Below are 26687 nucleotides of genomic sequence, written 5' to 3'. Positions count from 1 at the left end.
AACTTGTAAAATATTACCAAAAAGCATTCTAAATAAAACAATATCTAATAGTTAACCTGTAACAAACATTAAAAATAAAACTAAGCCAGAAAAATATAGGAATAAAATAACTATTTACTTATATATACTGTCAAAGTATACAGATCATATGTGGATCATCAATGCAGTTGTTTATGTCAGAATGATTCTGATGCAAGTATACTAACTCCAAACAAATACACCACCTGAATTAACTGGTCCCAAGACTCCTTATTTCTGGTGAATCTATTAATATGCAAGAAAATCTAAAAAACAGAACTGGATAACAGTTAAAGTACTGACTTATTCTTACACTATAATCTGATTTATGTCAAAAATTTCAAAAGTAGTAATTTGCACAATTCTTCTAAATGGACAGTCTATATAGTTTTGTTGCTGCTGCTAAGTCGCTTCATTTGTGTCCGACTCTGTGGGACCCCATAGACGGCAGCCCACCAGGCTCCCCCATCCCTGGGATTCTCCAGGCAAGAACACTGGAGTGGGTTGCCATTTCCTTCTCCAACGCATGCAAGTGAAAAGTGAAAGTGAAGTTGCTCAGTCGTGTCCGACTCCTAGCGACCCCATGGACTGCAGCCTACCAGGCTCCTCCGTCCATGGGATTTTCCAGGCTTCTAACCTATAATACAGAAACCACATAAGCCATAACTAGGAGTAAATTGTAATGTAGCCTTTTGGCTGTTACATCGCTACTCCTGCCAGTTTAACCTAAATTTAATAGAAAAGGAAGTAGTGAGGACTTGAACCTGAATATACCCAGAAGACACAACCAGGAGAGGTTCAATCTACTGTGCAGTAAAAACTGACTGCACCAGAATAGTGTTACACCTACTTTCACATTTTATTCTTTTTTTTCTTCCTTAAATTGCTCTAGCCTTTTCTAAATTCAATCCTCAAAATGAATTAACAATTTTTCTGCATAAGTTGTTGCTTCTTTACCCTTTTATTACTGGTAAAACACATGGACGTATTGTACATGGTATAGCAGTAACAGGTACGCTCTGAGGTCAGCCAAGGGTGCTCATTCTAGTCTAAACATCTGAATTAGATAGCAAACCAGTATTTTAAGACTAGCTTTGAAAGGAATGTTCCCTACATTCTAGAGCACTATTGTCCCACTCCATTTCATTTAAATAAATGCATTCTATTCATAAGTTTGCTACATTAGTGATTCACTGAAAACAGGATTACATTTTAATAAATAAAAAAAGGTTTAACTCAAATGCAAACCAAAGTAATTTAATGAATACAATCTATTTTGCCTTTCTCTGTGGTACAAACACAATTACAGGCTAGCACTGTGTGTCTCAGCTTTCTCAGTCTATTCTTTTGCATGAAAAAGTACAGAAATAACCAACTAAAGGAATATTACAAGTGTAAAATGCTAATAAGTAAGCCACATTTCAAAAATCTAGTTTACAGAATAATTTATAAAATTCTAAAAATTCACCTTAGAAAAATGACTAGATTTAAGAGAAGAGCCTTTTTACAAAAGTTATTTTGTTAAAGTTCACTTTTGAAATCACATAGGTACAGTATTAAATTCTGAGTCAATGGATATAGTATGTCTACAACCTCAGATCTACATCAGTATTTGTTGCTTTTCTTTAAATACAAAAGGTAGTTTCAACAACTTATTTCTAACAGTCAGTCTTGAAAATAAGTCAATTTATACAAAACATTAATATCCCAGTAGAGACATGTTTTACAGCTGACAGAGAACTTTTTCTAAATTTTGTACCTAGAGGCCTAAGATCTAACTTTAGGATATACTAACAAAGTATTCTTTAAAGAACCAAGATCTTTTCTCTTAAAATAAGCCTAATATAAAAGTAACAAATTTGAACACGAGTTACGGTAACAAGAAGTGAAGTGAAAGTCATTCAGTTGTGTCTGACTCTTCTAAAAAACTATCTCTTACAGTGTAATGTTAGAGCACCCTCTGCTGACTAATAAACTCAAATACTCTTAAGAAAGAGATCCTTAACTTAAGATCAGCTTTTTTCATTTCCCATATAATTTTTAAACATTAAAGACATAAAGAATATAGAGGATAAAGCACTAAACAGATAAAGCCTCCTCGGCACCTCTTTACAAATGGACAATGTATTAAGTATTCAGTATATGCATACCACTGTTCTTAAATATTTTTCTATTCTAATATGCAGAATTTAAAATGTAATTAGAACATACAGAATCAGAGAAAACAATAACAACTAACAGAATTATCACCACATATAGCAAAAAGATCCCTGAACTGAGAGCCTCAATATATGGTCCTACTTGCTCATTTGAGTAAGTTATTTTATTTATTTGAGTCTAAGTTTTATCAATAAAAAACTTATTTAGATTCATTTATTCATTCAACAAACATTTACTTAGCACCTCTTCTGAGCCACTGCTTAAGCTACAAAGCACCTGCTCAAGCACCTCACACAGATGATTAAATATCTGCAAAATAATTAATATAAATAGGAGACAGGGTTATTATAGAGAGAAAGAATATCAATTTATACTTTCTTCCTTCTTTTAGGAATTGTCTAAACTGGTATTTGGTTTTCTTTCTCACTTGAATTTACTTAAAACTCCAAAGAATTAAGCATAAGGCAGATATCATCATCCTCCTCAAATAAATGTTCCTCTACTCTTTTTTTGATAATTTTTAATAATTTTATTTATTTATTTTTGGCTGTCCTGGGTCTTCATTGCTGCGTGGGCTTTTCTCTAGTTGTGACAAGAGAGGGCTACTCTTCATTGCAGTACTCGGGATTTTCATTGTGGTGGCTTCTCTCATTGCAGAGCATAGGGTCTAGGATGTGCAGGCTCACATGTGCAGGCTGGGAGCAGTTGAGGCTCCCAGGTGCTAAATCATAGGATCAATAGTTGTGGAGCACAGGCTTAGCTGCTCTGCACCATGTGGTATCTTCCCAGATCAGGGATTGAACCTGTGTCTCCTGCACTGGCAGGCCAACTCTCCACCACTGAGCCACCAGGGAAGTCCCCCTCTACTCTTTAGTCATCATTATGGTCTCAAAAGTCCAAGTCTTAAAAAGCTTCAGTGGTAGCAGCTTCTCTACAATGATTATCCTATCCTATGAAGCCCACTGCTTAAATGCTAGGTAGATATTGACAGCCTATTTCCAGGAAAATAACTCTTATCACATAGGAGAAAACTGCTATGGTTCGGAGCAAAAAGAGAAAAGGTCAGAACTTAGTCCAGAGGCTTTGGATTACATTCATGCCTCAGTAAATTATTCATTCCTCAAATATACAGAGTACCTAACAATACTAAAGGAAACGTTGTATCAAAAGCAGTTAAAGGGCTTCCCTGGTGGTTCAGTGGTAAAGAATCCAGCTGCCAATGTAGGAGACATGGGTGTGATCCCTGATCTGGGAAGATCCTACATGCTGCGGGGCAACTAAGCCCATAGGGCACAACTATTGAGCCTGTGCTCTTGAACCCAGAAGCTGCAACTACTGAGCCCACGTGTTGCAATTACTGAAGCCCACGTGCCCTACAGACAGTGCTCAGCAACAAGAACAGGCCACAGCAGTAAGAAGACTGTACACAGCAATGAGAGAGTAGCCCCAGCTCTTACAATGACAGAAAAGCCCACATAGCAATGAAGATGCAGCACAGCCAAAATAAATAAATAAAACTAAAAAAATTTTTTTAAATAGCCATTAAATGAGTGCACAAGACATAGCTATGAAACTGACATCATACATAAAAAGTTAACACCCCCAAAACTAAAATGAAGACAATGTGAACACAACTGCATTCACATAAGCTCTCTAAAGGGAAAAATAACTTTGCTCTTTAATAAAAGATTTTCAGAAAGGATAAATAATGACAAAGTAGGAACACATATCTTGAAGACAACGTAACAGGGAGAAATGGGACCAAATGTCATTTACTGATATCATATATAGAATACAAACCTACAGAAGACAAATCACATCAAATACAAAAATAACCACCACACAAGATGAATTAAAATAGCAGCTGAAAGATGAAGACGTAATAACCATTTACTATAAAAGCTGAGTTGAAGTTTCTCATCTCTTCCAAAGTTTCTCAATTGGAGGTGGTTTTGCATCCCATGCCCTGCAACATTTTTATTATCACAACTGGCAATAGAGGGTAGGGGCCAGGGCTGCTGCTAAAAATACTGCAACATACACAGTAGCCCTTCCACAACAAAGAATTACCTGGCTTCAAACGTCAATACAGCCCTTGTTGAGAAACCATGCTTTACAATGATAAAGCTAAAAAGCCCACGGTCAGTCACATCAGTTCTTCTTATGGTAATTGGTAACTGTAGCCCGCCAGGCTCCTCTGGCCATGGGATTTCCCAGGCAAGAATCCTGGAGTGGGTTGACATTTCCTTTTCCAAATCGACAACTAATGCACATTAAGCAATACAATTTCAATATCCAACTATAATATAGATAGAACTGTCAAGAACATAGATATATCCTATTGCTACTCACCCACAATCTTTCCCCCTCCTTCCTTTCCCTCTACTCTCCTGATCCTTGCTGCTCTTATACTTCTTTTAAGCCACCTTCCCATTCCAAAACCTTCAATTCTTCTGAGAAATAAAAAGAAAACAGAAAACATTGACTTATCTATGCTGCCTGAGGTCTAGAATTATTCAAGAGTCATGAGTCTGATAATGTGATTATGAAGATCCGTATTCTGTTTTGATTAAAAAATGGACATTATACCAAAAAAAAAAAAAGGTTAGTGACGTGACCCATGACTGAATACAAGATATTACCTTTTATGTTTCTGAATCATTAAGAGAAATCTAACTACTCTTGGAAATTAATCAGCACAAGGTGAGTTCCAAAAGTTCACTCCTTATTTCTAAATGATCCTTGGATTCAAGACAGTTGTACTTATTACATACCTACTAGCTTTCTTTTATTTGCTTTAAGCCTCTTTTAAAACTCTTCATTTTTTACTATTCCCAAATTCAGAGAGCAAGTCCATTATTAAACTATTATTCTTCGTATTTCACTTAAAGCTTGACTCAGTCTGTACCTTTTTCATTTAACTGCACCTACATCTCAGCGTATCTTGGGTCATTTTATTCTTCTTCCTGTAACTTCTTCAATTTCCTTAAATATTTTTGGAAGCACAATGACCAAAGCTCCCGGTAACAGAGGAAGCACAAAATTACATCATCTGTAGATAGATAAGCCCAGATTTGGGATTTATTTTCAGTATATTTCTGAAAAAGGATATTTATTTTAGATGTTTCTGAAAAAAATAGTACTCTGATATATCATCAAAATTATTTTTCACATAAAAAGGAAATCAATATACTTTAACTACTAGACCAAAGCTAAGCAACATAGCACAGTGGTCAACTGTATGTGGCAATCAGTTTGAAAGATGTCCCTCCAGGTAATCATGTGTATATAAAGATCTGTTTATAAAGATTTTAGAGACAGAAACAAAACTGAATAGTATCACAGAGTGACTTATTCATATTTTAAATATATGTTAAAAAAATAACCAAATATACTATTACCATGTCATATAAAAAATCTATTGATGAAAATATATAAATCTGTCCTATGCATCCAAATAGAAGGCAGAAATATTTCCAATAAAATAGTTTAGCATTGATTTAAAATCCACTGTATTATAGAGCTAGACTAGTGATTTCTTGCACAGAACTTTTAAAAAACTGCTTCAAGGCACTATATCTTCTTAAAGCTATCATATACTCAATGCTTAATAATGCAGAAAAATTCACTCACCATTTCAGTGGTGTGCCTTCATATTCAAACCATATCTCACTAATGTCCTCTTGTCTCATAACCTTCTGAAAGTGCTTTTTCACTTTGTCAGTTACCAACGTCAAATAACTTACTCTTGGCAAAAGCAACTGAAATGAAAATTTATAAAACCATATTTATTTACTATTTTTTTCAAAAAGAAATACACTAAATAGGATTTTAAACTACATTTTGAATATTCTGAAAAACAGGCATGTTTTTTGCATTATTTTGAATATTATAACAAAGCAAACTTTTTTATAGAAAATCAAAGGCTAAAGGTTAAGATGACTTAAAATTTCTTATGAGGTCATTACTTGATGTATAGCTTATAGGGTAAATGCCTAGAATAAACAAGTCTATGTGTAATCCTTCTGTAAAAGTTTTTTTCCAAATAAAAATACAATGCAATCAGAAGCCATACTATTTAGCATATTTATTAGTTCTATCAAATTTAACTTGAAAATTAATATGATTCACCCGAGTTAATTCAACTCTGGGAAGATAATCACCTCAGTGTAATGTACACTTTGACTTATCAATCAAGAGTTCTCAGTTGATCCATCATATTTTGATAATCTACTGTGTACTGACTCAGTTGTGAGAAGAACACCAAGGCAAGGACATAATCTACCCTCAACTACAAGGCTAAAATAAAGTGGAGGTTAAAAAAAAAACTCTTAAAAAGTACTTACAAAACTACTTCAGCAGCAACAGAAAGGCCTTTAAAGGTCAGCTAGAAGATTTCATTTGATAAACAATGAAGCCCACTATGATACCACAAATAAAATGATACGATGAGAAATAGTGAAATAAGTGAAAGTGTCAGCTGCTTAGTCATGTCTGACTCTGCAACCCCATGGACTGTAGCCCACCAGGCTTCTCCGTCCATGGAATTCTTCAGGCAAGAATACTGGAGTGGGTAGCCATTCCCTTCTCCAGGGGATTTTCCTGACCCAGGGATCAAATCCACGTTGCCCACATGCAGGCAGATTCTTAACCATTTGAGCCAACAGGGAAACCCCAAAGAGAAACAGTACTTGAGGATTATTCTAACCATTGTATATAAAAGACTGCAATAAGATTCTAGACAGGAAATCTGTTAAGGAAATATTACATGAGATGAGAAAGAAGGAATGGAAAAGTAGGGGAGGCCTGGAAATTAGAACAAATTTTGGTGATAACTAATGAAGAAATCTGAAATGCAATAAAGCACAAGCTTAGAATATAATACTGATGAACTGGGGTCCTGCTAGTGTCAGTCAACACTAATCTGTCCTTATGGAGGCTGGACCTACTTGGGCTTTGCAGAGAGAAAAGTCTGGAAAGGAACACTGAGGATGGTATAGTAAGAACTGGAAGCATGAAGGCCATCAGAATTATTCCCCCCAGGAAAGGAGCCCAGAAAGAAAACATAAGAGAGCAATGATTTATTTAAAGAACCTACAGGTAGATAAAAGGAGGAACTTGGCAAAAATTCATGTATTCTCCTCCTTTGCAGGAGAAGCTCTAGCCATTTCTTGCTTTCCTAAGGTTCTGTTCTCTTTTGGTGGTAAAATGGTTTGTTACTCTCTTTCAGCTGCTTCTGTGAATGGAACTCTGTATCACTTTTCATGTTGCTTATTCAAAGTTATGTTTTTTTGATCAGTGAATCAAATAGAATTATGTACTGGGCTGGGGACTATATACAGAGAGAAATATTCTAGTTCAGGGATCGATACTTAATCAATGAAGATAGAGGTGACAGGCTCCAGTTAGGTAAGAGAACATTACAGTGGTCCTAGGGGCTACAAGGTAAAGGATGTGAGTGGTAGCTGGAATGTTCCAGTATGGAAAAAAGGTGCTCATATTAGGAATAAGCTGTAGGATAGGAATGTGAATTGAACAGAACATAAATTCCTCTTTTTAAAAGATTTTTAAATTTTTTGGTCATGCCACACAGCAAGTGCAATCTTAGCTACCTGACCAGGGAGGGATCAAACCCACGCCCTGGTTTGGAAGCATGGAGTCTTAACCCCTGGACCGCCAGGGAAGTCCCAGAAGCTCTTCTTTTATTATATAATGAAACAACTAAAATGTGATTAGAGAAGAAAAGAAAAAGGAAACTAAAAGTTACTAAGTATAAGGAAAAGCACTAGTTGTTTTACAGGAAGTATTATTATCACTTCTATTTTACATACAGCTTTAATATTAGTAACTTGTCAAAACCATATTCTATTAAAGAAATCACAAAGAAAAATTCATTAGTGTCACAAATGACAGAATCAAGTACAGATGTAACATGGACAGTCTCTAAGAAATTAAAATATCATGGTAAATTAGCCATTTTAAAAAAATAAATAAATATAATCTATTCGTCCAACAGTTCTGTATTATTAAGTCCAGGACTTTAACCAGTTTGTTGGGTATTACATAGTTATCTACTCTGTAGAGAACGATATTCACCTACGGAGATCCTAAGAAGGAAGATAAATCAGGAAAAAATGAGTGTGGGTATCAGCTCTTGATTTTGGAAAGACCTATACTACATGTACAAGGTTTAGCTGCTGCTGCTAAGTCACTTCAGTCGTGTCTGACTCTGTGTGATCCTGTAGATGGCAGCCCACCAGGCTCTGGCGTCCTTGGGATTCTCCCGGCAAGAACATTGGAGTGCGTTGCCATTTCCTTCTCCAATGCATGAAAGTGAAAAGTGAAAGTGAAGTTGCTCAGTCGTGTCCGACTCTTAGCAACCCCATGGACTGCAGCCTACCAGGCTCCTCCGTCCATGGGATTTTCCAGGCAAGAGTACTAGAGTGGGGTGCCATTGCCTTCTCCGCAAGGTTCAACTAGAGTTGCTGAAAAATTCACAAATGATTTTCATGATACAAAAATTTCTTTCCAATAAGGAATTAGTAACATTAGAATTTAAGCTCCATTAAGACAAGGGTTTTCATCTGTTTTGTTCACGGCTAACATTCCCAATGGCCAAAATAGTGCCTGCTTTATAAGAGGCGTATAATAAATATTTGATAAAGAATCAGAGATGACAAAGGTTAAAAGAGTGACAAAAGGTCAAAAGTGATAAATTTTAAAAGAATGCTCATTCATAAGACAGAATCCACACTCACACTAAAATGTAGCTGGAATCTTCTGTTCTACATTGGCCCGTGGGAGTAATCTGTAACTAATATAAATATAGTAGCACTAAGAAAAAACTAGAATAGGTACAGATACAGTTTATCCAGTAAATATTCAAATAGGTAAAATGGAAAGAAAATAACAACAAAAGCATAACCCTGCCTTCTACATTAGGATTGTATCACACAAGAATTTTCTTTGGTATATCTCATTGGTTTACTTCAAGCTCATTTTTTCAAACTGTGTTAAAATATACCTAGCATAAAATTTACCATGTTAACCATTTTAAGCAAACAGTTCAGTGACATTAAATACATTGACACTGCTGTGTCACCCATGTGACACCCATGACTATCCATCTCCAGAACTTTCCATCAAATTCTGTACCTATTAAACAATAATTACCTCATTCTCTTCTTCCTCCCTAGTGGCTCAGATGGTAAAGAATCTGCCTGCAGTGCAGGAGACCCAGGTTTGATCTCTGGATTGGGAAGATCCCTGGAAAAGGGCATAGCAACCCACTCCAGTATTTTTGCCTGGAGAACTTCATGGACAGAGGAGCCATGAGACACTTCTGAGTGACTATCACTTTCCCTTCTTCCTCCCAGCCTTCCATAATCACTTTTTAACTTTCCGGCTCTGAATTAGACCCTTCTAGAAGGCAATGGCCCCCCACTCCAGTACTCTTGCCTGGAAAATCCCTTGGACGGAGAAGCCTGGTAGGCTGCAGTCCATGGGGTCGCTAGGAGTAGGACATGACTGGGCAACTTCACTTTCACTTTCATGCACTGGAGAACGAAATGGCAACCCACTCCAGTGTTCTTGCCTGGAGAATCCCAGGGATGGGGGAGCCTGGTGGGCTGCTGTCTATGGGATCACAAAGAGTCGAACACAACTGAAGTGACTTAGCAGCAGCAGCAGCAATTACATCTAAATGGAATCATAAAATAATTGTCCTTTTGTGTCTGGCTCATTTCACTTCAATTAACGTTTTCAAGGTTCAAGTTCTTTTAATACAAAAAGGTTTAACCCCTCCAGGGATACTCTCCACTATATGGACTCTTATTCTCTTATTCTTCATTCAGCACTCAGTATGACACACGTGATACATTTTTTTCCCTCTGTATAGCCAATAAGGAATACATGTTTTACATAGTTGTATAGATTACTTGACTTCCGTGGTTGCTCAGCAATAAAGAATCCACCTGCAACGCAGGAGATGCTGGCTTGATCCCTGTATTGGGAAGATTTCCTGGAGAAGGGAATGGCAATCTACTCCAGTATTCTTGCCTGGGAAATCCCATGGACAGAGGAGCCCAGTGGGCTACAGGCCACAGGGTCGCAAGAGTTGGACATAACTTAGCAACTAAACAATAACAACAGATGGCTTATGTTTCAGCAAAAAAGTGCCTGTAATATTGTTTACACCAAATCCTATTTTGTCCAAGAATTTTCAGCTATAAAATTAGAGATTCACTTAACAAACAAACATAGAATTAAAATACACTGGAATCCTCTAGTAAACAGAATCCAACAACATATTAAAAAGATCACACATCATGACCAAGTGGGCTTTATCCCAGGGATGCAAGGATTCTTCAATATTCGCAAATCAATCAATGTGATACACCACATTAACAAGTTGAAAGATAAAAACCTTATGTTTTTATCTCAATAGATGCAGAGAAAGCCTTTGACAAAATTCAACATCCATTTATGATAAAAACCTTCCAGAAAGAAGGCTTAGAAGGATCATACCTCGGTATAATAAAAGCCATATATGATAAACCCACAGCAAACGTTATCCTCAATCGTGAAAAACTAAAAGCATTTCCCCTAAAGTCAGGAACAAGACAAGGGTGCCCACTCTCATCAATACTATTCAACATAGTTTTGGAACTTTTAGCCACAGCAATTAGAGAAGAAAAAGAAAGAAAAGGAATCCAGATTAGAAAAGAAGACGTAAAACTCTCACTGTTTGCAGATGACATGATCCTCTACATAGGTGCCCTAAAGACACCACCACAGAATTACTAGAGCTAATCAATGAATATAGTAAAGTTGCAGGATATAAAATAAATACACAGAAATCCCTTGCATTCCTATATACTAACAATGAGAAAACAGAAAGAGAAATTAATGAAACAATTTCATTCACCATTGTGATGAAAAGAATAAAATACTTAGGAATAAATCTACCTAAAGAAACAAAAGACTTATATATAGAAAACTATAGAACACTCATGAAAGAAACCAAAGATGACACAAATAGATGGAGAAATATACCATGTTCATGGATGGGAAGAATCAATATAGTGAAAATGAGCATACTACCCAAAGGAATCTATAAATTCAATACAATCCCTACCAAGCTACCAATGGTATTTTTCACAGAACTAGAACAAATAATTTTAAAATTTGTACGGAAATACAAAAAAACCTCAAATAGCCAAAGCAATCTTGAGAAAAAAGAAGAATGGAACTGGAGGAATCCACCTGCCTGACTTCAGATTTACTACAAAGCTACAGTCATCAAGACAACATGGTACTGGCACAAAGAGAGAAATATAGACCAATGGAACAAAATAGAAAGCCCAGAGATAAATCCACACACCTATGGACACCTTATCTTTGACAAAGGAGGCAAGAATATACAATGGAGAAAAGACAATCTCCGTAACAAGTGATGCTGGGAAAACTGGTCAACCACCTGTAAAAGAATGAAACTAGAACATTTTCTAACACCACACATAAAAATAAACTCTAAATGGATTAGAGATCTAAATGTAAGACCAGAAACTATAAAACTCCTAGAGGAAAACATAGGTAAAACACTCTCTGATATAAATTACAACAGGATCCTCTACGACCCACCTCCCAGAGTAATGGAAATAAAAGCAAAAATAAACAAATGGGACCTAATTAAACTTAAAAGCTTTTGCACAATGAAGGAAATTAAAAGCAAGGTGAAAAGAGAGCCTTCAGAATGAGAGAAAATAATAGCAAATAAAGCAACTGACAAAGAATTAATCTCAAAAATATACAAGCAGCTCATGCAGCTCAATACCAGGAAAATAAATGACCCAATCAAAAAATGGGCCAAAGAACTAAACAGACGTTTCTCCAAAGAAGACATACAAATGGCTAACAAACACACGAAAAGATGCTCAACATCACTCATTATCAGAGAAATGCAAATCAAAACCACAATGAGGTACCATCTCATGCTGGTCAGAATGGCTGCTCTCGAAAAGCCTACAAATAATAAATGCTGAAGAGGGTGTGGAGAAAAGGGAACCCTCTTTCTTTAGGAATAAATTCCACTGTTGGTGGGAATGCAAACTAATACAGCCACTATGGAGAACAGTATGGAGATTCCTTAAAAAACCTGGAAATAGAACTGTCATATGACCCAGCAATCCCACTGTGGGGCATATACACTGAGGAAACCAGAATTGAAAGAGACACAGGTACCCCAGTGTTCATTACAGCACTGTTTACAATAGCTAGGACATGGAAGCAACCTAGATGTCCATCGGCAGATGAACGGATAAGAAAGCTGTGGTACATATACACAATGGAATAGTACTCAGCTATTAAAAAGAATGCATTTGAATCAGTTCTAATGAGGTGGATGAAACTGGAGCCTATTATACAGAGTGAAGTAACTCAGAAAGAAAAACACCAATACAGTATACTGACACATATATATGGAATTTAGAAAGATGGTAATGATGACCCTATATGCAAGACAGCAAAAGAGACACAGATATAAAGAACAGACTTTTGGACTCTGTAGGAGAAGGCAAGGGTGGCATGATTTAAGAGAATAGCATTAAAACATGTATATTATCATATGTGAAACAGATAACCAGTCCAAGCTCGATGCATGAAACAGGGCACTCAAAGCCGGTGCACTGGGACAACCCTGAGGGATGGGATGGGGAGGGAGGTGGGAGGAGGGTTCAGGATGGGGGACACACGTACACCCATGGCTGATTTATGTCAATGTATGGCAAAAACCACTACAATAAAGTAATAGCCTCCAATTAAAATAAATTTAAAAATATACCAGAATTCTGTTCCATTTCAATGTGTGAGGCATCACACTAGGTGATGAGGACAGAGCAGTGAATGAGACAAAAAGAGTTCTTCCTCTCATGAAGCTTATAGGCTTAAGAGGAAGACAGTAAAAACAAAATTACAAATATGATGAATGTAAAGAAGTAAAGGATGTTATAGGAGCAAACAGCAAAGAAATTTACAGGAAAGCTCAAGGAAGGCCTTTACAGGAAGTAAATTTTAAGGCAAGAGTCAAAAGGGAAAGAGGAACGAACCAAACATGGGTGGATTTGGATGTCTGGGTGTGAGTAGGGGTGGGAGATACTTCTGTTCATTCTAGCAGAGGGAACTGCAAGGAAGGCATGGCGTGAATACAGAAAGACAAAGACTGGCACATGAGGAATTGTAAGAATTTGAATATGAAAGGACTGTAGAGGTTTAGGACAGAATAGTACAGAAGAAGCAAGGGACCAGGTCACGAAGAACCTTGTAAACTACATTAAGGATCCTAAAGGCAATGAAAAGCCACTACAGGTTTCAAGCTGGCAGGTGAAAAGATTAGGTATATGTTTTTAAAGATTACTCTAACTGTGCAGACGGGAAAACGGAAAGAGGGCAGGACAGAAACCAGGGAAATCAGTTAATATTATAAAACCCTTTGGTTTTCAAATGGTGGTCTGAACTAGGCTGTATCATGGCATATGAAAGGTATAAGAAAAGTACGAAATATCTGAGATGTAAAATCAGACAGATCCAATTATGACTGAATGTCAGCGATATAGAATAAGGCAGTATCAAAGGATGAGTTCCATGTTAATTGCTGTAGGAGTAATTAATTAGCTGGATGATAAGACAAGAATAGAAGATGGCAGATGACCAGGTTTTCTGGAGTAAAGATGATGAGTCCAGCTTCAAACACACTCAGTTTGAGTTCCTTCGAGACATCTAAGTGAGGTTATCAGCAGAAAGACATACAGATCTGGAGCTCAGGAGAAAAAGCCTGGGGAGCTGTTAAGATAAAAATGCTCAACAAAGACATAAAAATGGAGTGAGAGCTCTAGTAGGGGAAAAAATTGAGAAAGTGAAAGTTGCTCAGTCATGTCTGACTCTTTGCAACCCCATGGACTATACAGTCCATGGAATTCTCTAGGCCAGAACACTGGAGTGGGTAGCCTTTCCTTTCTCCAGGGGTTCTTCCCAACCCAGGGATTGAACCTAGATCTCTGGCATTCCAGGCAGGTTCTTTACCAGCTGAGCCACAAAGGAAACCCAAGAATACTGGAACGGGTAGCCTATCCCTTCTCTAGCAATTCTTTCTGACCTAGTAATTGAACTGAGGTCTCCTGCATTGCAATTGAATTCTTTACCAACTGAGCTATCAGGGAAGCACCACCCCCTGCTCCGCAAAAAAAAGAGAAGTGGACCCCCCCCCAAAAAAAAGGCAAAGCAAAGGGGAGCACAGGAGCAAAACCAGGGATGAGGCACTGCAGAGTGAGAGGACAGTGTAATAAAACCGAGGAAACAGCCAAAAATATCAAATAAGGCTGAGAGATCAAGCAAATTAAAGTTCAAAAGCAGACTCTAGGTCTGGTTAAAGAATAAAAAAATAAAAATTTTTAAAAAGATGTCACTAGGGACTTTGACAAGAACAGTTTTGTTGAAGCAATGCGAAAATATGATTATAGCAAAGTAAGTAGTGGGAGGTGGGGAGGAAACAATGAGTACAGACAATCCTTTTGATAAGTCTGGCTGTGAAAGAAAATCAAGTGGTTGAAAGAAAGATGGGGTCAAAGAGGTTTGTTACAGGATAGGAAGGATCTGAGACAATATAAATGCTGCAAAGTTGTTGTTAATAGACAGAAAAAGTTGAAAGTAAAATAAATAGAGAAGGCAGAAGATGGGATCCAGAACACAGATGGAAAGCTGGGCCTTGCCCGAGAAGAAAGGGCACCTCTTCCATTAAAACAGGAGAGAAAAAAGTGAATCTGTGCAGATACACTCTCACCTCTCTGTGCAGATACGCTTTACAGAGTTGGCGGCAGAAAGGTAAGGAAGGTCCTGTCACGTGGTTTCTATTTTCTTTGTGAAGTAGGAAGTGAGGTGAGGGCTCAGAGGAGTCCTAGCAGAGGACAGACACAGTTGACTATGGGAATATAAACAGACTGCTGGGTTTAGGGTCTACTCAGATCAACTACCACACATCTGTGTGATCACCTCTGGTAAAAAGTCACAAAATATGAATGCAATTTAGTGTGTATGTTTCATACTGGATAATCTAAAGGAAAAGTAACAGTTCAAATGAATATAACAGAAACAACAAAAACTGAAACGTTGCTTTGTTTCTAGGAAAGTTCCTTGCTAATATTCTCTGTAATATAAGATATAATTCTCAATGATTATGACACATAGAATTGGCTGAAAGATTTATACAGAGCCAACAAATCAAAATGCAGAAATAAAGAGAAATATATCTAACATTAATAAGCTTTTCCAATTAAAACAGAAAATCCCAGAAGACTCTGAATAAAAATTATTTAATTTACAAATTTGGTACAGAGTGGATATTTAAAAATCCAGTTTCTAAGAAAGAAGCTATAAACATTAAAAAAAGGAAACTACATTCCCATTCATCCATCCTTCCTGCACCTCCCCCTGAACACGAATGGACACTTCAGGCCACAATGACAACCCTGTTATATCACCTCACCTGAACTCTAAGAATGTCTGGGAAAGAGGTCTACTAGCTCTCAGGGCAAATTTTCATCCCATTTCATCTACCTCTTTAAAACAGTATCATTATTACAACCCAAAGCAATTAAAAATACATTCAAGCTTAATTTACAACAAAGAGATACGTGAACTAAAATCATATTGGCACTAAAGTGTTTACCGATAATAATTCTAATAGTAAAACCACTGCTAGTGGTTTTGTATACAGCATTTTCTTTCTTCAGTTCAGTTCAGTTCAGTCGCTCAGTCGTGTCCGACTCTGCGACCCCATGGACTGCAGCATGCCAGGCCTCCCTATCCATCACCAACTCCCGGAGTTTATTCAAACTCATGTCCATTGAGTCAGTGATGCCATCCAAACATCTCATCCTCTGTCATTCCCTTCTCCTCTCGCCTTCAATCTTTCCCAGCATTAGGGTCTTTTCAAATGAGTCAGCTCTTCGCATCAGGTGGCCAAAGTACTGGAGTTTCAGCTTCAACACTACAGTTGAAAAGCATCAATTCTTCAGCACTCAGCTTTCTTTATAGTCCAACTCTCACATCCATACATGACTACTGGAAACCATAGCCTTGACTAGACGGACCTGTGTTGGCAAAGTAATGTCTCTGCTTTTGAAATGCTGTCTAGGTTGGTCATAACTTTTCTTTCAAGGTGTAAGTATCTTTTTATTTCATGGCTGCAGTCACCATCTGCAGTGGTTTGGGAGCCCCAAAAAATAGTCTGGCACCGTTTCCACTGTTTCTCCATCTATTTGCCATGAAGTGATGGGACTGGATGCCATGATCTTAGTTTTCTGAATGTTGAGCTTTAAGCCAACTTTTTCACTCTCCTCTTTCACTTTCATCAAGAGGCTCTTTAGTACTTCTTCACTTTCTGCCATAAGGATGGTGTCATCTGCATATCTGAAGTTATTGATATTTTTCCCGGCAATCTTGATTCCAGCTCGTGCTTCATCCAGCCCAGCGTTTCTCATGATGTACTCTGCATAGAAGTTAAATAAGCAGGGTGACAATATACAGCTTAGATGTACTCCTTTTTGTATTTGGAACCAGTCTGTTGTTCCATGTTCAGTTCTAATTGTTGCTTCCTAACCTGCATACAGATTTCTCAAGAGGCAGGTCAGGTGGTCTGGCATTCCCATCTCTTTTAGAATTTTCCAGTTTATTGTGACCCACCCAGTCAAAGGCTTTGGCTTAGTCAATAAAGCAGAAATAGATGTTTTTCTGGAACTCTCTTGCTTTTTCAATGATCCAATGGATGTTGGCAATTTGATCTCTGCTTCCTCTGCCTTTTCTAAAACCAGCTTGAACAACTGGAAGTTCATGGTTCATGTACTGTTGAAGCCTGGCTTGCAGAATTTTGAGCATTACTTTACTAGTATGTGAGATGAGTGCAATTGTGCAGTAGTTTGAGCATTCTTTGGCACTGCCTTTCTTAGGGATTAGAATGAAAACTGACCTTTTCCAGTCCTGTGGCCACTGCTGAGGTTTCCAAATGTGCTGGCATATTGAGTGCAGCACTTTCACAGCATCATCTTTTAGGATTTGAAATAGCTCAACTGGAATTCCCTCACCTCCAATAACTTTGTTTGTAGTGATGCTTCCTAAGGTCCACTTGACTTCACATTCCAGGATGTCTGGCTCTAGGTGAGTGTTCACACAATCACTTTTTCTTTCTTACACTTCAGTCTTTATCTGACTCTTTGTGACCCCATGAATGGTAGCCTGCCAGGCTCCTCTGCCCATGGGATTTCCCAGGCAAGAACACTGGAGTGAGTTGCCATTTCTTTCTCCACACTTAAGTATGCATGCATTTAAACAGCAAAATCTGAATTATGCTGCATAGTTTTAAAGTTCAGTTCTTTAATATTTATTATATGCCTGTCACCCAATAATCTGAAAAAACATCACCACAATGAAGTTTCTTTTGGGTGAAGAATTAGGAAGAATTCAAGGAAAAAAAAAAAAATCAATTCGTATTAAAAACAATCTTCTTCCAACAGTTAATCTCATTACTTACCATTTTTAATTCGATTAGAAACAAAAAACAACTTATCCTCTAGTTCTCACAATGGTCTTTTCATATTTAAAACAGATTTATAAATAAGGAAGGAAAAATATTATATTCTTTACTTGCTTTTTTTAAGTGCAGAAAATGTGTCAAACATCATATTCTGATTTAAAAGTAAACAGTCTTAAATCATGTATCTCTTAGCTTTCACTACTTTGACCAACTGGACACACATACACTCCTCCGTGTAAGTACTATTAGAAAGCTGCCCAAGGTTAAAAGTTTTCATTAAAATAGCAAAAGCTAGTTTGGAAACAAACTTAAATGATATCCTCACCCAAACTACTGAGGGAGAAGAGTAAAAATACATCTAACAAATGAAATGTCTCTAAAAATAAACTATGATCACTTTTCATTTTAACCATGGAAGTTTTTCTAAAGATGGAAAATTGCTGAGTTTCCAAAGTAGAAATGATTCAAATTTATATAATCAGTTATGATTATCTGAAAAAGTACAAAAGACTACCCAATTTCTCTGAAATTATCATTCAGTAAGAAAACCCAGAGAATTTAAACAAACCCCCAACATGGGGGTGGAGAGACTTTCATGCACTGAGTATCTACCATTTGTGTGACATATTCCAGATTCAAGGACGCACAGAGAAAAACGAAACAGTTCCTGTATCCAACAAGTCAGAGGACGGGCCCCTACAGGAGCTTCCTCCAACCATCTGACTATCCCCAGCTGGGGCAGGTAGGGGACGAGTGCTGCCTCACCAGCACACAGGGGAGAAAGCCAAGGGCAAGCTCAACTGAAGTGAAACAAGAGACAGTCCAGCAGCACAGACGTGTTTCACTTCTCCAGATCTTCCTGAGTAAATAATACTACGTGTGCATGCATACTAAGTCGTTTCAGTCATGGCCGACTCTTCGCAAGCCCATGGACTGTGCAGCCCACCAGGCTCCTCTGTCCACGGGCTTCTCCAGGCAAGAGTACTGGAGTGGGTTGCCATGTACTTCTCCAGGGGATCTTCCCAACCCAGGAATCAAACCCATGTCTCATGTCTCCTGCACTGGCAGGCGGGTTCTTTACCACTGGCACCACCTGGGAAGCCTGTGTACCTGAGACACAAAGGAAAAACTAAAATGACAGTAACTGAGAACGTCTTTGCCTACTAGGGACTGTTTAGTAAAAAGGCAAGATGCTATTATCTCTGACTGACAGATGCTTACGTTTGGATCATATCGGCAATTAAAAAGAAAAAAGAAAAGCAGACTAAAATCAAAAGATAACTGATACTCTCTTTTTAGAACAGATAATACACTAACTCCAATCCACAAGCCTACATGCAACAAATTATGTTATTAAACAATATGTTTCTTTTTATCTATATTAAATCATGAACATATGAAGATACACCCACATTCATATGTTCATTTCAGCTATCAAAAAAATTTAAATAGTTGCTTTGAATACAAAAGAACCAAATCTGAACCTATCATTTTCAAAATAGCTTCCTGTTAAAAAACCACACATAACTTATGATTCATTATCATACACTACAGATGTGTAAGAAAAAGAAAGTCAAGATGGTCCCGTATCAACATGTCAGCAGTGCTTTTATCCTCTGAGCACTAGGATTAGAGACGATTCTTACTTCCTTCTTTTCACAGGTCTGTGTCTCCTCATTTTTTTTCCATAATAAGCACATATTAATTGTATACAAAGAGTTGAAAACCAGCCTCCTGGTTCTTAAGAGCTTTCTCTACAGAAATGGACAAAGTCCCGACATCCCACTTGCCACCACCAGCATACTTACATAGTATGGCTCTGCCTCGCGTTCAGTTATCTCATCCTGATACAGGGTGAAGCAAGTTGGAATTCGTCCAAACCACACATCTCGAAGCACATCTTTGTCATCTGTCATTCTTCCAGTGATGAAAGCAGTACATATAGGCTAAATTATTTTCAGCCAAAGCCAAACTGAAAATAAAATGAAGAGCGTTGGTCTGATCCTTGTAAGAATAAACGAACCTGCTCCAAAACAAAGATTATAGGAAATCAAGAATGCCGTTAACGATTATTCACTTCAAAAAACTACATGATGGCATTCTTTAGAATGAATGCAAAAATCAGTACAACAAATTCCAAATGTGAAGCCATTATTTATTTAAAGAGATCACAGAAGTAACCATTTCAAAATTACATATACAAATAACAAACCACAGCCAAAGTGAAACTATACTTGCAACATTCTCTCAAGCCCCAAAAAAGTATACTGCTTATCTAAAGTGAACTCTTCACCTGTAACTTTTGTCTCAGTTTTCTCATCTATAAAATGGGAATAATAGCACTGACCATGTAAGAGAGATATGAAAATTAAATTCATACATGTAGAATACTTACAATAATGCCTGTAGCACAGTACTAGTAGTATAAGATGTATCTGTCATCATAATTTATAGAACCAACAAGAGCTTGTCTCAAAAAATGTTTAAAAGTCAAAAACTTCAAGAACTTAGAATAATCAAAAGCATTATCTAGTGTAAACTGGAATTAGTAAAGGAAAATACAACCAAAAATTATGCACTGAGCATTGCTAGTAACACTCACGATAAGAGTCACAATTTGACCATTTGATACACCCAGCTCTGTGGCAGATGATGAGGGCTTCACGATGATGATGACAATGATGATGGTGGTGTTCATTTTTTAAAAACCTCAGGCATATTTGACTCTGCAACCCAATGGATTGTAGCCCGCCAGGCTCCTCTGTCCATGGGGATTCTCCAGGCAAGAATACTGGACTGGGGAGCCATTCCATTCTCCAAAGGATCTTCCAGATCCAGGGACAGGACCCAAGTCTCCTGCATTGCACGCAGATTCTTTACTGTCTGAGCCACCAGGGAAGCCCCTACAGGCATTGCCCAGAAGGTACTATTTACAAATCTGCTAAACATACCATGCACTTTCGTGTACGTTCCATAGCTGTGCTCATGCTGGTGGTTCCTAACCCTAAAGTACCCTTCCTCACCTTGTCTTCGACTTGGACAGCCTTCAGGAATCTGCTCAAAACAGCCTTTCTTCTATGCATGAATCAGGCAGAACCTCACTGCACCTTTACTTTTCCACTGCAGCAGGATTTTCAATCTGGTACTCTTTCCACCATACCATATTAATTGCCAAACATCCCTTTCAACTCCAATATGTCCATGGTTATAATTAAATGTTACTTTGTGAGTGCTTTCATAGGGAGGAGGGGAAGCAGTTAAATATTAACAGAACTTACCATGTTCAGGGAAGAATTTTAAAAGATACTGAACTTGAAGACTGGGTAAAATATGGACAGAAGAAAAGAAGACAAATAATCCAAGCAGGGCAATATAGCATTAGCAAAGACAGGAAGTGGCAGGAGCAATATATGAGCCAACGTTTTAGGAAACATATTGGGAACAGTAATAGACAATGAAAGAGCTGACACTGTGACACGGTCTACTACCATACATGATTTTAAGCAAGTCACTTTACTTCACTAAGTCTCAATTTCCTTAACTGTAAAAGTTACCAGGGTTGTTCTAGAGAAAAAAATCTATAAAGTATGTGACATGGTACTGGACACAGTAAGTGCTGAGACATAAAAGCAATTATTATTCCTTTAATGTCAAATTTATAAATACATAATGTAACCAGATCATGAAGTATACCAAATAGATAACTGTAGGTTTTCAATTTTATCCAACAAGCTGTGAGGTTCTATAATGGTGAAATAAAAACAATTATCTGGTATAGTCAGAACTATGGCTTTTCCATTAGTCATGTACGGATGTGACAGTTGTGCCATAAAAAGTGTTGAGAGCTGAAGAACTGATGCTTTTGAACTGCAGTGCTAGAGAAGACTCACGAGAGTCCCTTGGACTGCAAGGAGAGCAAACCAGTCAATCCTAAAGGAAATCAACCCTGAATATTCATTGGAAAAACTGATGCTGAAGCTGAAGTTCCAATACTTTGACCACCTGATGGAAAGAAAAGACCCTGATGCTGGGAAAGATTGAGGGCGAGAGGAAAAGGAAGCAACAGAGGATGAGATGGTTGGATGACATCACTGACTCAATGGATGAGAGTTTGAGCAAACTCAGGGAAATAGTGAAGGACAGGGAAGCCTGGCATGCTGCAGTTCGTGGGGCTGCAAAGAGTAGGACATGACTTAGCAAATGAACAACAACAACAACAAATCTGATGGCAGTGCACAAAAGGAGATCTGAGTCAGAGAAAGCATAGCCAGGAAGCAATGTCCACAACCAAGGCATATAATAATGAGTGCCTGACCTAGACTGGTAGCAGTGGTTTGAAAACAGATAGGAGGCTTTTCCAGTGAAGAATAGAAGTTGGTAAAAAAAAAAAAAAACTGGCCGAGGGATAAAGACAAGGACTGAAAAGATTTAAATGCTTACAGTAGGTAATAGAGTAAGGTAATTAAGAGGTTTTGAAACTGGACTGACATGGGTTTCAACCCTGACTTCCTCATATAAGCTGTGAGTCCTTGGACAACAAACCCGACATCTCCAAACCTCCTATCTGTAAACTGAAGATAATTCTAATGTCACAGGTTGCTCTGTGTTTAGCACCTAGTAACCAACAACAGGAAGAATGGAATACGTATTTAATTCCATGGCCGCTCTGCTTGCATATCCTTTGCCCCTTCTCTTGGACAATTCTTAATCCTCTTTTAAGAGTGAACCTAACATCAGTTTCTTGGGACGCCTTCCACTAAGCAAACTACAATCTAATTACTTATTATTTATCTTTATTGTTATATGGTATAACAGTGCACTGCAGGTATGTTTATCTTATCTGACTCTTGCCCCTCCCAAAACTGAACAGTGAGTTCCTTGACAGCAGAAATTGAGTCATATATACCTTTGTATCAGGGAGGGTAGCACAATTAGCACATAGTTGGTTCTGGAATTTTTGTTAAACACCGGAAAATATATAAATAAAGAAAATACATAAACCCCAAGGTTACACTAGCTACTGAAGAAACTTCTCCACCTAAACTCTTGCTAAATTGGTACAATCACACTTTAAATTCAGTGAATTTTATTATTTTAGAAAAATATTTTTCCCTCTCATACATACACAATGATATCAAACCACGCATCCAACTTGAAGGCAACATTTTCGAAGAAAATGAAATCTCAAACCATGATACAATCTACTAGAAATAAGCTTCTTTAGGGCAATGACTACTACCCGACTGCTGCTGTATTTTCTGCATCTAATTCTCAGCCTGGAAAAATGGTAGGTGTGTCCAACGAAAAACACTTAGCAAACAGTATAGTGAGTATGATAAGAATGTAATGCACAATTAACAGTCCCTTTTAGGCTACAAACCAAGAGCTGCTAACCTACTACCTAAAGCTGTTTTTTTGCTGACAAAATCGCCAACTATCCACAAATTACTTAAAATATCAAATACCTACTACTAGTAAATTTGTAAACATCTAAAAATATGTTGGCTGGCCTCCCTTTAAATTCAAAAGTGGGCTCTGAGTACTGCCCAGTGTTCTCATGTTTCCCTAGTCCATTTATTCTTCTGCTGTCCCAGATCAGCTCTCTCTTCTCAAATTTTCACATCTCCTTCCTTACTCTCTCTCAGCTAATGACTTGGCTTTTTAACTATTTCCTTCTATCTGGTTACTAAGGATCACCATTTTTGAACAGGGGTTTTAAGGAACAGGCGCACCCCCACCCTGGGGGATATAGTCTGTAACTCGCCCCAACCTCCAAATGTTGAAATGTCCTGAAGTCCTTGAACCCTGCCTTTGGAGATCTCTTAGGGTTTTAAATATCATTTACACATTAACAATTCCCACATTCACATCTTCAACCTAGACTTCTCTTCTGAACTCTAGTTCCACATATACTACTGTATATTGGCATTTCATTTGGAAATTTAGCAAGTGCAAAACAGAAAATGATTTCAGATCGCCCTCTCTCCTCTTCCTAGTACTCTGTGGTCTTCCCCAAACTACTAAGTGGTAACTCCATTCTTTAGTCGCTCAGGCCTTAAATCTGGGAGCCAACCATGACCCCTCTTCACAGCTGACCAGCTCTAGCTTAGACATCAGTCTAGAACCTAGTTATTTCTCACCTCCACTACTACCACACTGATCCAAGTCACTGTGACCTTTAACTCAGATAAATGCCACAGTCTACCAACAGAGGTCTCAATATTTCTGCAACTTGCTGCAGAGAAATAACAACATAATCAGAAAAAAAAATTTAAAACACAAGTCAGATGAGTTCACTCCTTTATTCAAAACTCTTGTTGTTTAGTCCCTCAGTCGTATCTGACTCATTCACAACCCCATGGACTGTAGCCCTCCAGGCTCCTCTATCCTTGGAATTCTCCAGGCAACAATACTGGAATGGGTAGACATTCCCTTGTCCAGGGGATCTTCCTGACCCAGAGATGCTCATTGCAGGTGGATTTTTTACCACTGAGTCACCTGGGAAGCCACTCAAAACTAGACCAATTCATTCAAAGTAAAAACTGTAAGTGTTCAAAAAAAAAAAACCTCTTACCAGGCCCTTATACGACCTGAGGCTTCCCTGGTAGCTCAGTAGGTAAAGAATCTGCCTGCAGTTCAGGAGACCTGGGTTCGATTTCTGGATCAGGAAGATCCCCTGGAGAAGGGAATGGCAACCCACTCCAGTATTCTTGCCTGGAGAATCCCATGGACAGAGGAGCCTGGTGGGCTACAGTTCATGGGGTCGCAAAGAATCGGACACAAGACTGAGCAACTAACATTAACTACCTACTCTGACCTGCTAATCTACTTCTCTCTCCAACTTGCTCCCCCGGTGGAGCCAAACTAGCTGATATGCTCCTGCCTCAGGGATTCTGGCTGTTCTCACCGTCTTTTCCACTACATCCACATGGCACCCTTCCTTAATATTACTAGGTTTCTGCTCAAATGTCATCTTCTCTTAGGCCACCACTATAACTTCCTACACATGACACCAGCATGTCCCATTCCCCTTCATTATTTTTTCTCCACAGCACTTTTCACCACTCCACTTCACATATACTTTAATTAACTTTTAAATTAATGTTTCCTCACCCCAAACCTCAAAGTGAACTTCATCATGGCAGCGATTTTTATTGTCTTCTTCACTGTTTATTGCTTCGTTTATTTTTTGTTCAGTGCCTGGCACATAACTGGCACTTCGTATCTGTTAAATTAATAAAGTGAATCTACACTTGAAGCTTGTACATTATTCTAAAATCTCTTATCCATATAGTATCATTCTATTTGTTTTTCCCCAATTTTAATCAGCATACCATGATGGACCAAAGAACATGCTCAAATCCAATATAAAATCCTAAAATTTCCCTCAACTACTACCCTCAGCCCAACATATTTACTTTCAAATTCAAAATTCAATCAACAACTCCCTTTATGGAAACCACAAAATAATTCTGTTCAGACCCAAGTTGTACACACAGTCCCCAAAACTCCGAAATTTATCAAGTAAATTCTAGAAGACTTTAGAAGTCCAGTGCCGTTTGACAGCCTCTGGGTTCTGATTCTTGCTAAAAACATGTTGTGTCTCCACACCCTTCAGAAAAATCTAGAACCAATCCAGTTTCCTTAAGCTCCTCAACTTCAGATGTGACTTGAAAATAATCCAAAGTATAATTAAAGTATATGAAAGTGCTTTGCCAACGGGAAATTTATTTTTGGGCACTAAATATTATTAAAATGAGACTTAATGAATGCTTTGAGAAGATAAACTGGGGAAAACTCCACCGATTTCGGATAGAATCGAACTGCCTATGAAATATCTATGATCTAAATAACTACTGCACGAAAAATGCAAGTCCTGGACTAAACTCCAGAGCCTCTGATGAGACCCCGGCTTCCTACCTTAGAAAGGAACGGACGTATTCCCTCCAGAGATCACACAGGCTACACCCTCCCAGCCGGCGCTAGGGCTCCGGGGGCGGCGCCTGGGCAACGCCACCTTCCTCGGAGGAACCACCTTCACCCGCCACCACCGCCCGGGGGAGCGCTCCTCTCAACGCACACGCCCCTCCTTTTTACCACACCTACTTGGCACTTCCCCAACCCTCTTCCTGCGGGCATTTCCTCACACTGGGGTGACAGACACACACATACCCTACTAGAAGCGCCGGCTTCTCCTCCGGCTTCCTGCACAGGTGAAGACGCTGGGCGGAGGAGAGCGGCCAACACACTATCTCGCCGAGATGCACCAGCCGGGAGTCCCGATAGCCCGCGCAGCCGCAGAAGACACCTGCGCGGAGGTCGGAGTAGAGCCCAGCTCCACTTCCGCCCTCCGGTATCCAGCAAAGACGGCCCGCAGCGCCGCGGAGCCCTGGAAGCCCACCGCAAGTCCAGTCACCCTCGGCGCCCGGAGATGACGTCACTAGACCCCACGTGGCCCGCACTCCGCCCTCCGAGTTCGGCCCAACCCTGCACCGAGGCTGGAGCCAGACTTGAGCATGCGCGGACCGAGCGGTCAAACCCCCTGGCAAGTTCACAGGTGATCTCTTGGCTTGTCTGTGCTTTTGGCAGTCATTGATATTTAAGAAGGTTATAACAGTTCTGTGAGAGCAGAGACTTTTACAAATACGGAGACACTGCCTCACTGGAGCTTGATCGCGGCGTCTCTCTCCTGGCTTCCCACAGTAAAATTAATAAAACGTTGATCTTCAAAGTGTTTTCCTATTTTCTCATCTTCACTTTGTCAGAGCCACAGCATGAATTAACAGGCATTTGAAGCCCTCCCATCCATCCAATTGTATATACCTTTGTCTTCCTGTTGGTTAAAATAACAAGCAATTAGTAAACTTACTCTTAAAAGCTGTTGGCACTGGATCTATCTAGAAGCCTTACCAGACATTTAACGTTA

The 26687-nt window shown here is 38.6% G+C and overlaps 1 protein-coding gene across 4 annotated transcripts in view; it reads right to left on the bottom strand.

The window, feature by feature from the left end:
* Positions 1-26459, bottom strand: part of ATG5 (autophagy related 5) — a 115110-nt gene extending 88651 nt beyond the window's left edge. Inside the window, exons 1-4 of one of the 4 annotated variants that reach the window (XR_003512603.1) lie at positions 25934-26459; positions 19570-19733; positions 5812-5939; positions 4531-4631 (exon numbers count right to left, since the gene is read on the bottom strand). Coding sequence is in view for 3 of the 4 variants with exons in the window: in XM_027551305.1 (XP_027407106.1) it covers positions 5812-5939; positions 19570-19677 (236 nt within the window). In the remaining variant the exon portion in view is untranslated. Of the gene's footprint in view, positions 1-4530; positions 4632-5811; positions 5940-19569; positions 19734-25681; positions 25769-25933 lie in introns of those variants that run through there. The other 3 variants (XM_027551305.1, XM_027551306.1, XM_027551307.1) reach the window with 3 other exon arrangements.
* Between the last annotated feature and the right edge of the window lie 228 nt (positions 26460-26687).

The sequence above is a fragment of the Bos indicus x Bos taurus genome, chromosome 9 (genome assembly GCF_003369695.1).
Source record: "Bos indicus x Bos taurus breed Angus x Brahman F1 hybrid chromosome 9, Bos_hybrid_MaternalHap_v2.0, whole genome shotgun sequence".
NCBI lineage: Eukaryota > Metazoa > Chordata > Mammalia > Artiodactyla > Bovidae > Bos > Bos indicus x Bos taurus.
This window is presented reverse-complemented; position numbering and strand designations above follow the sequence as displayed.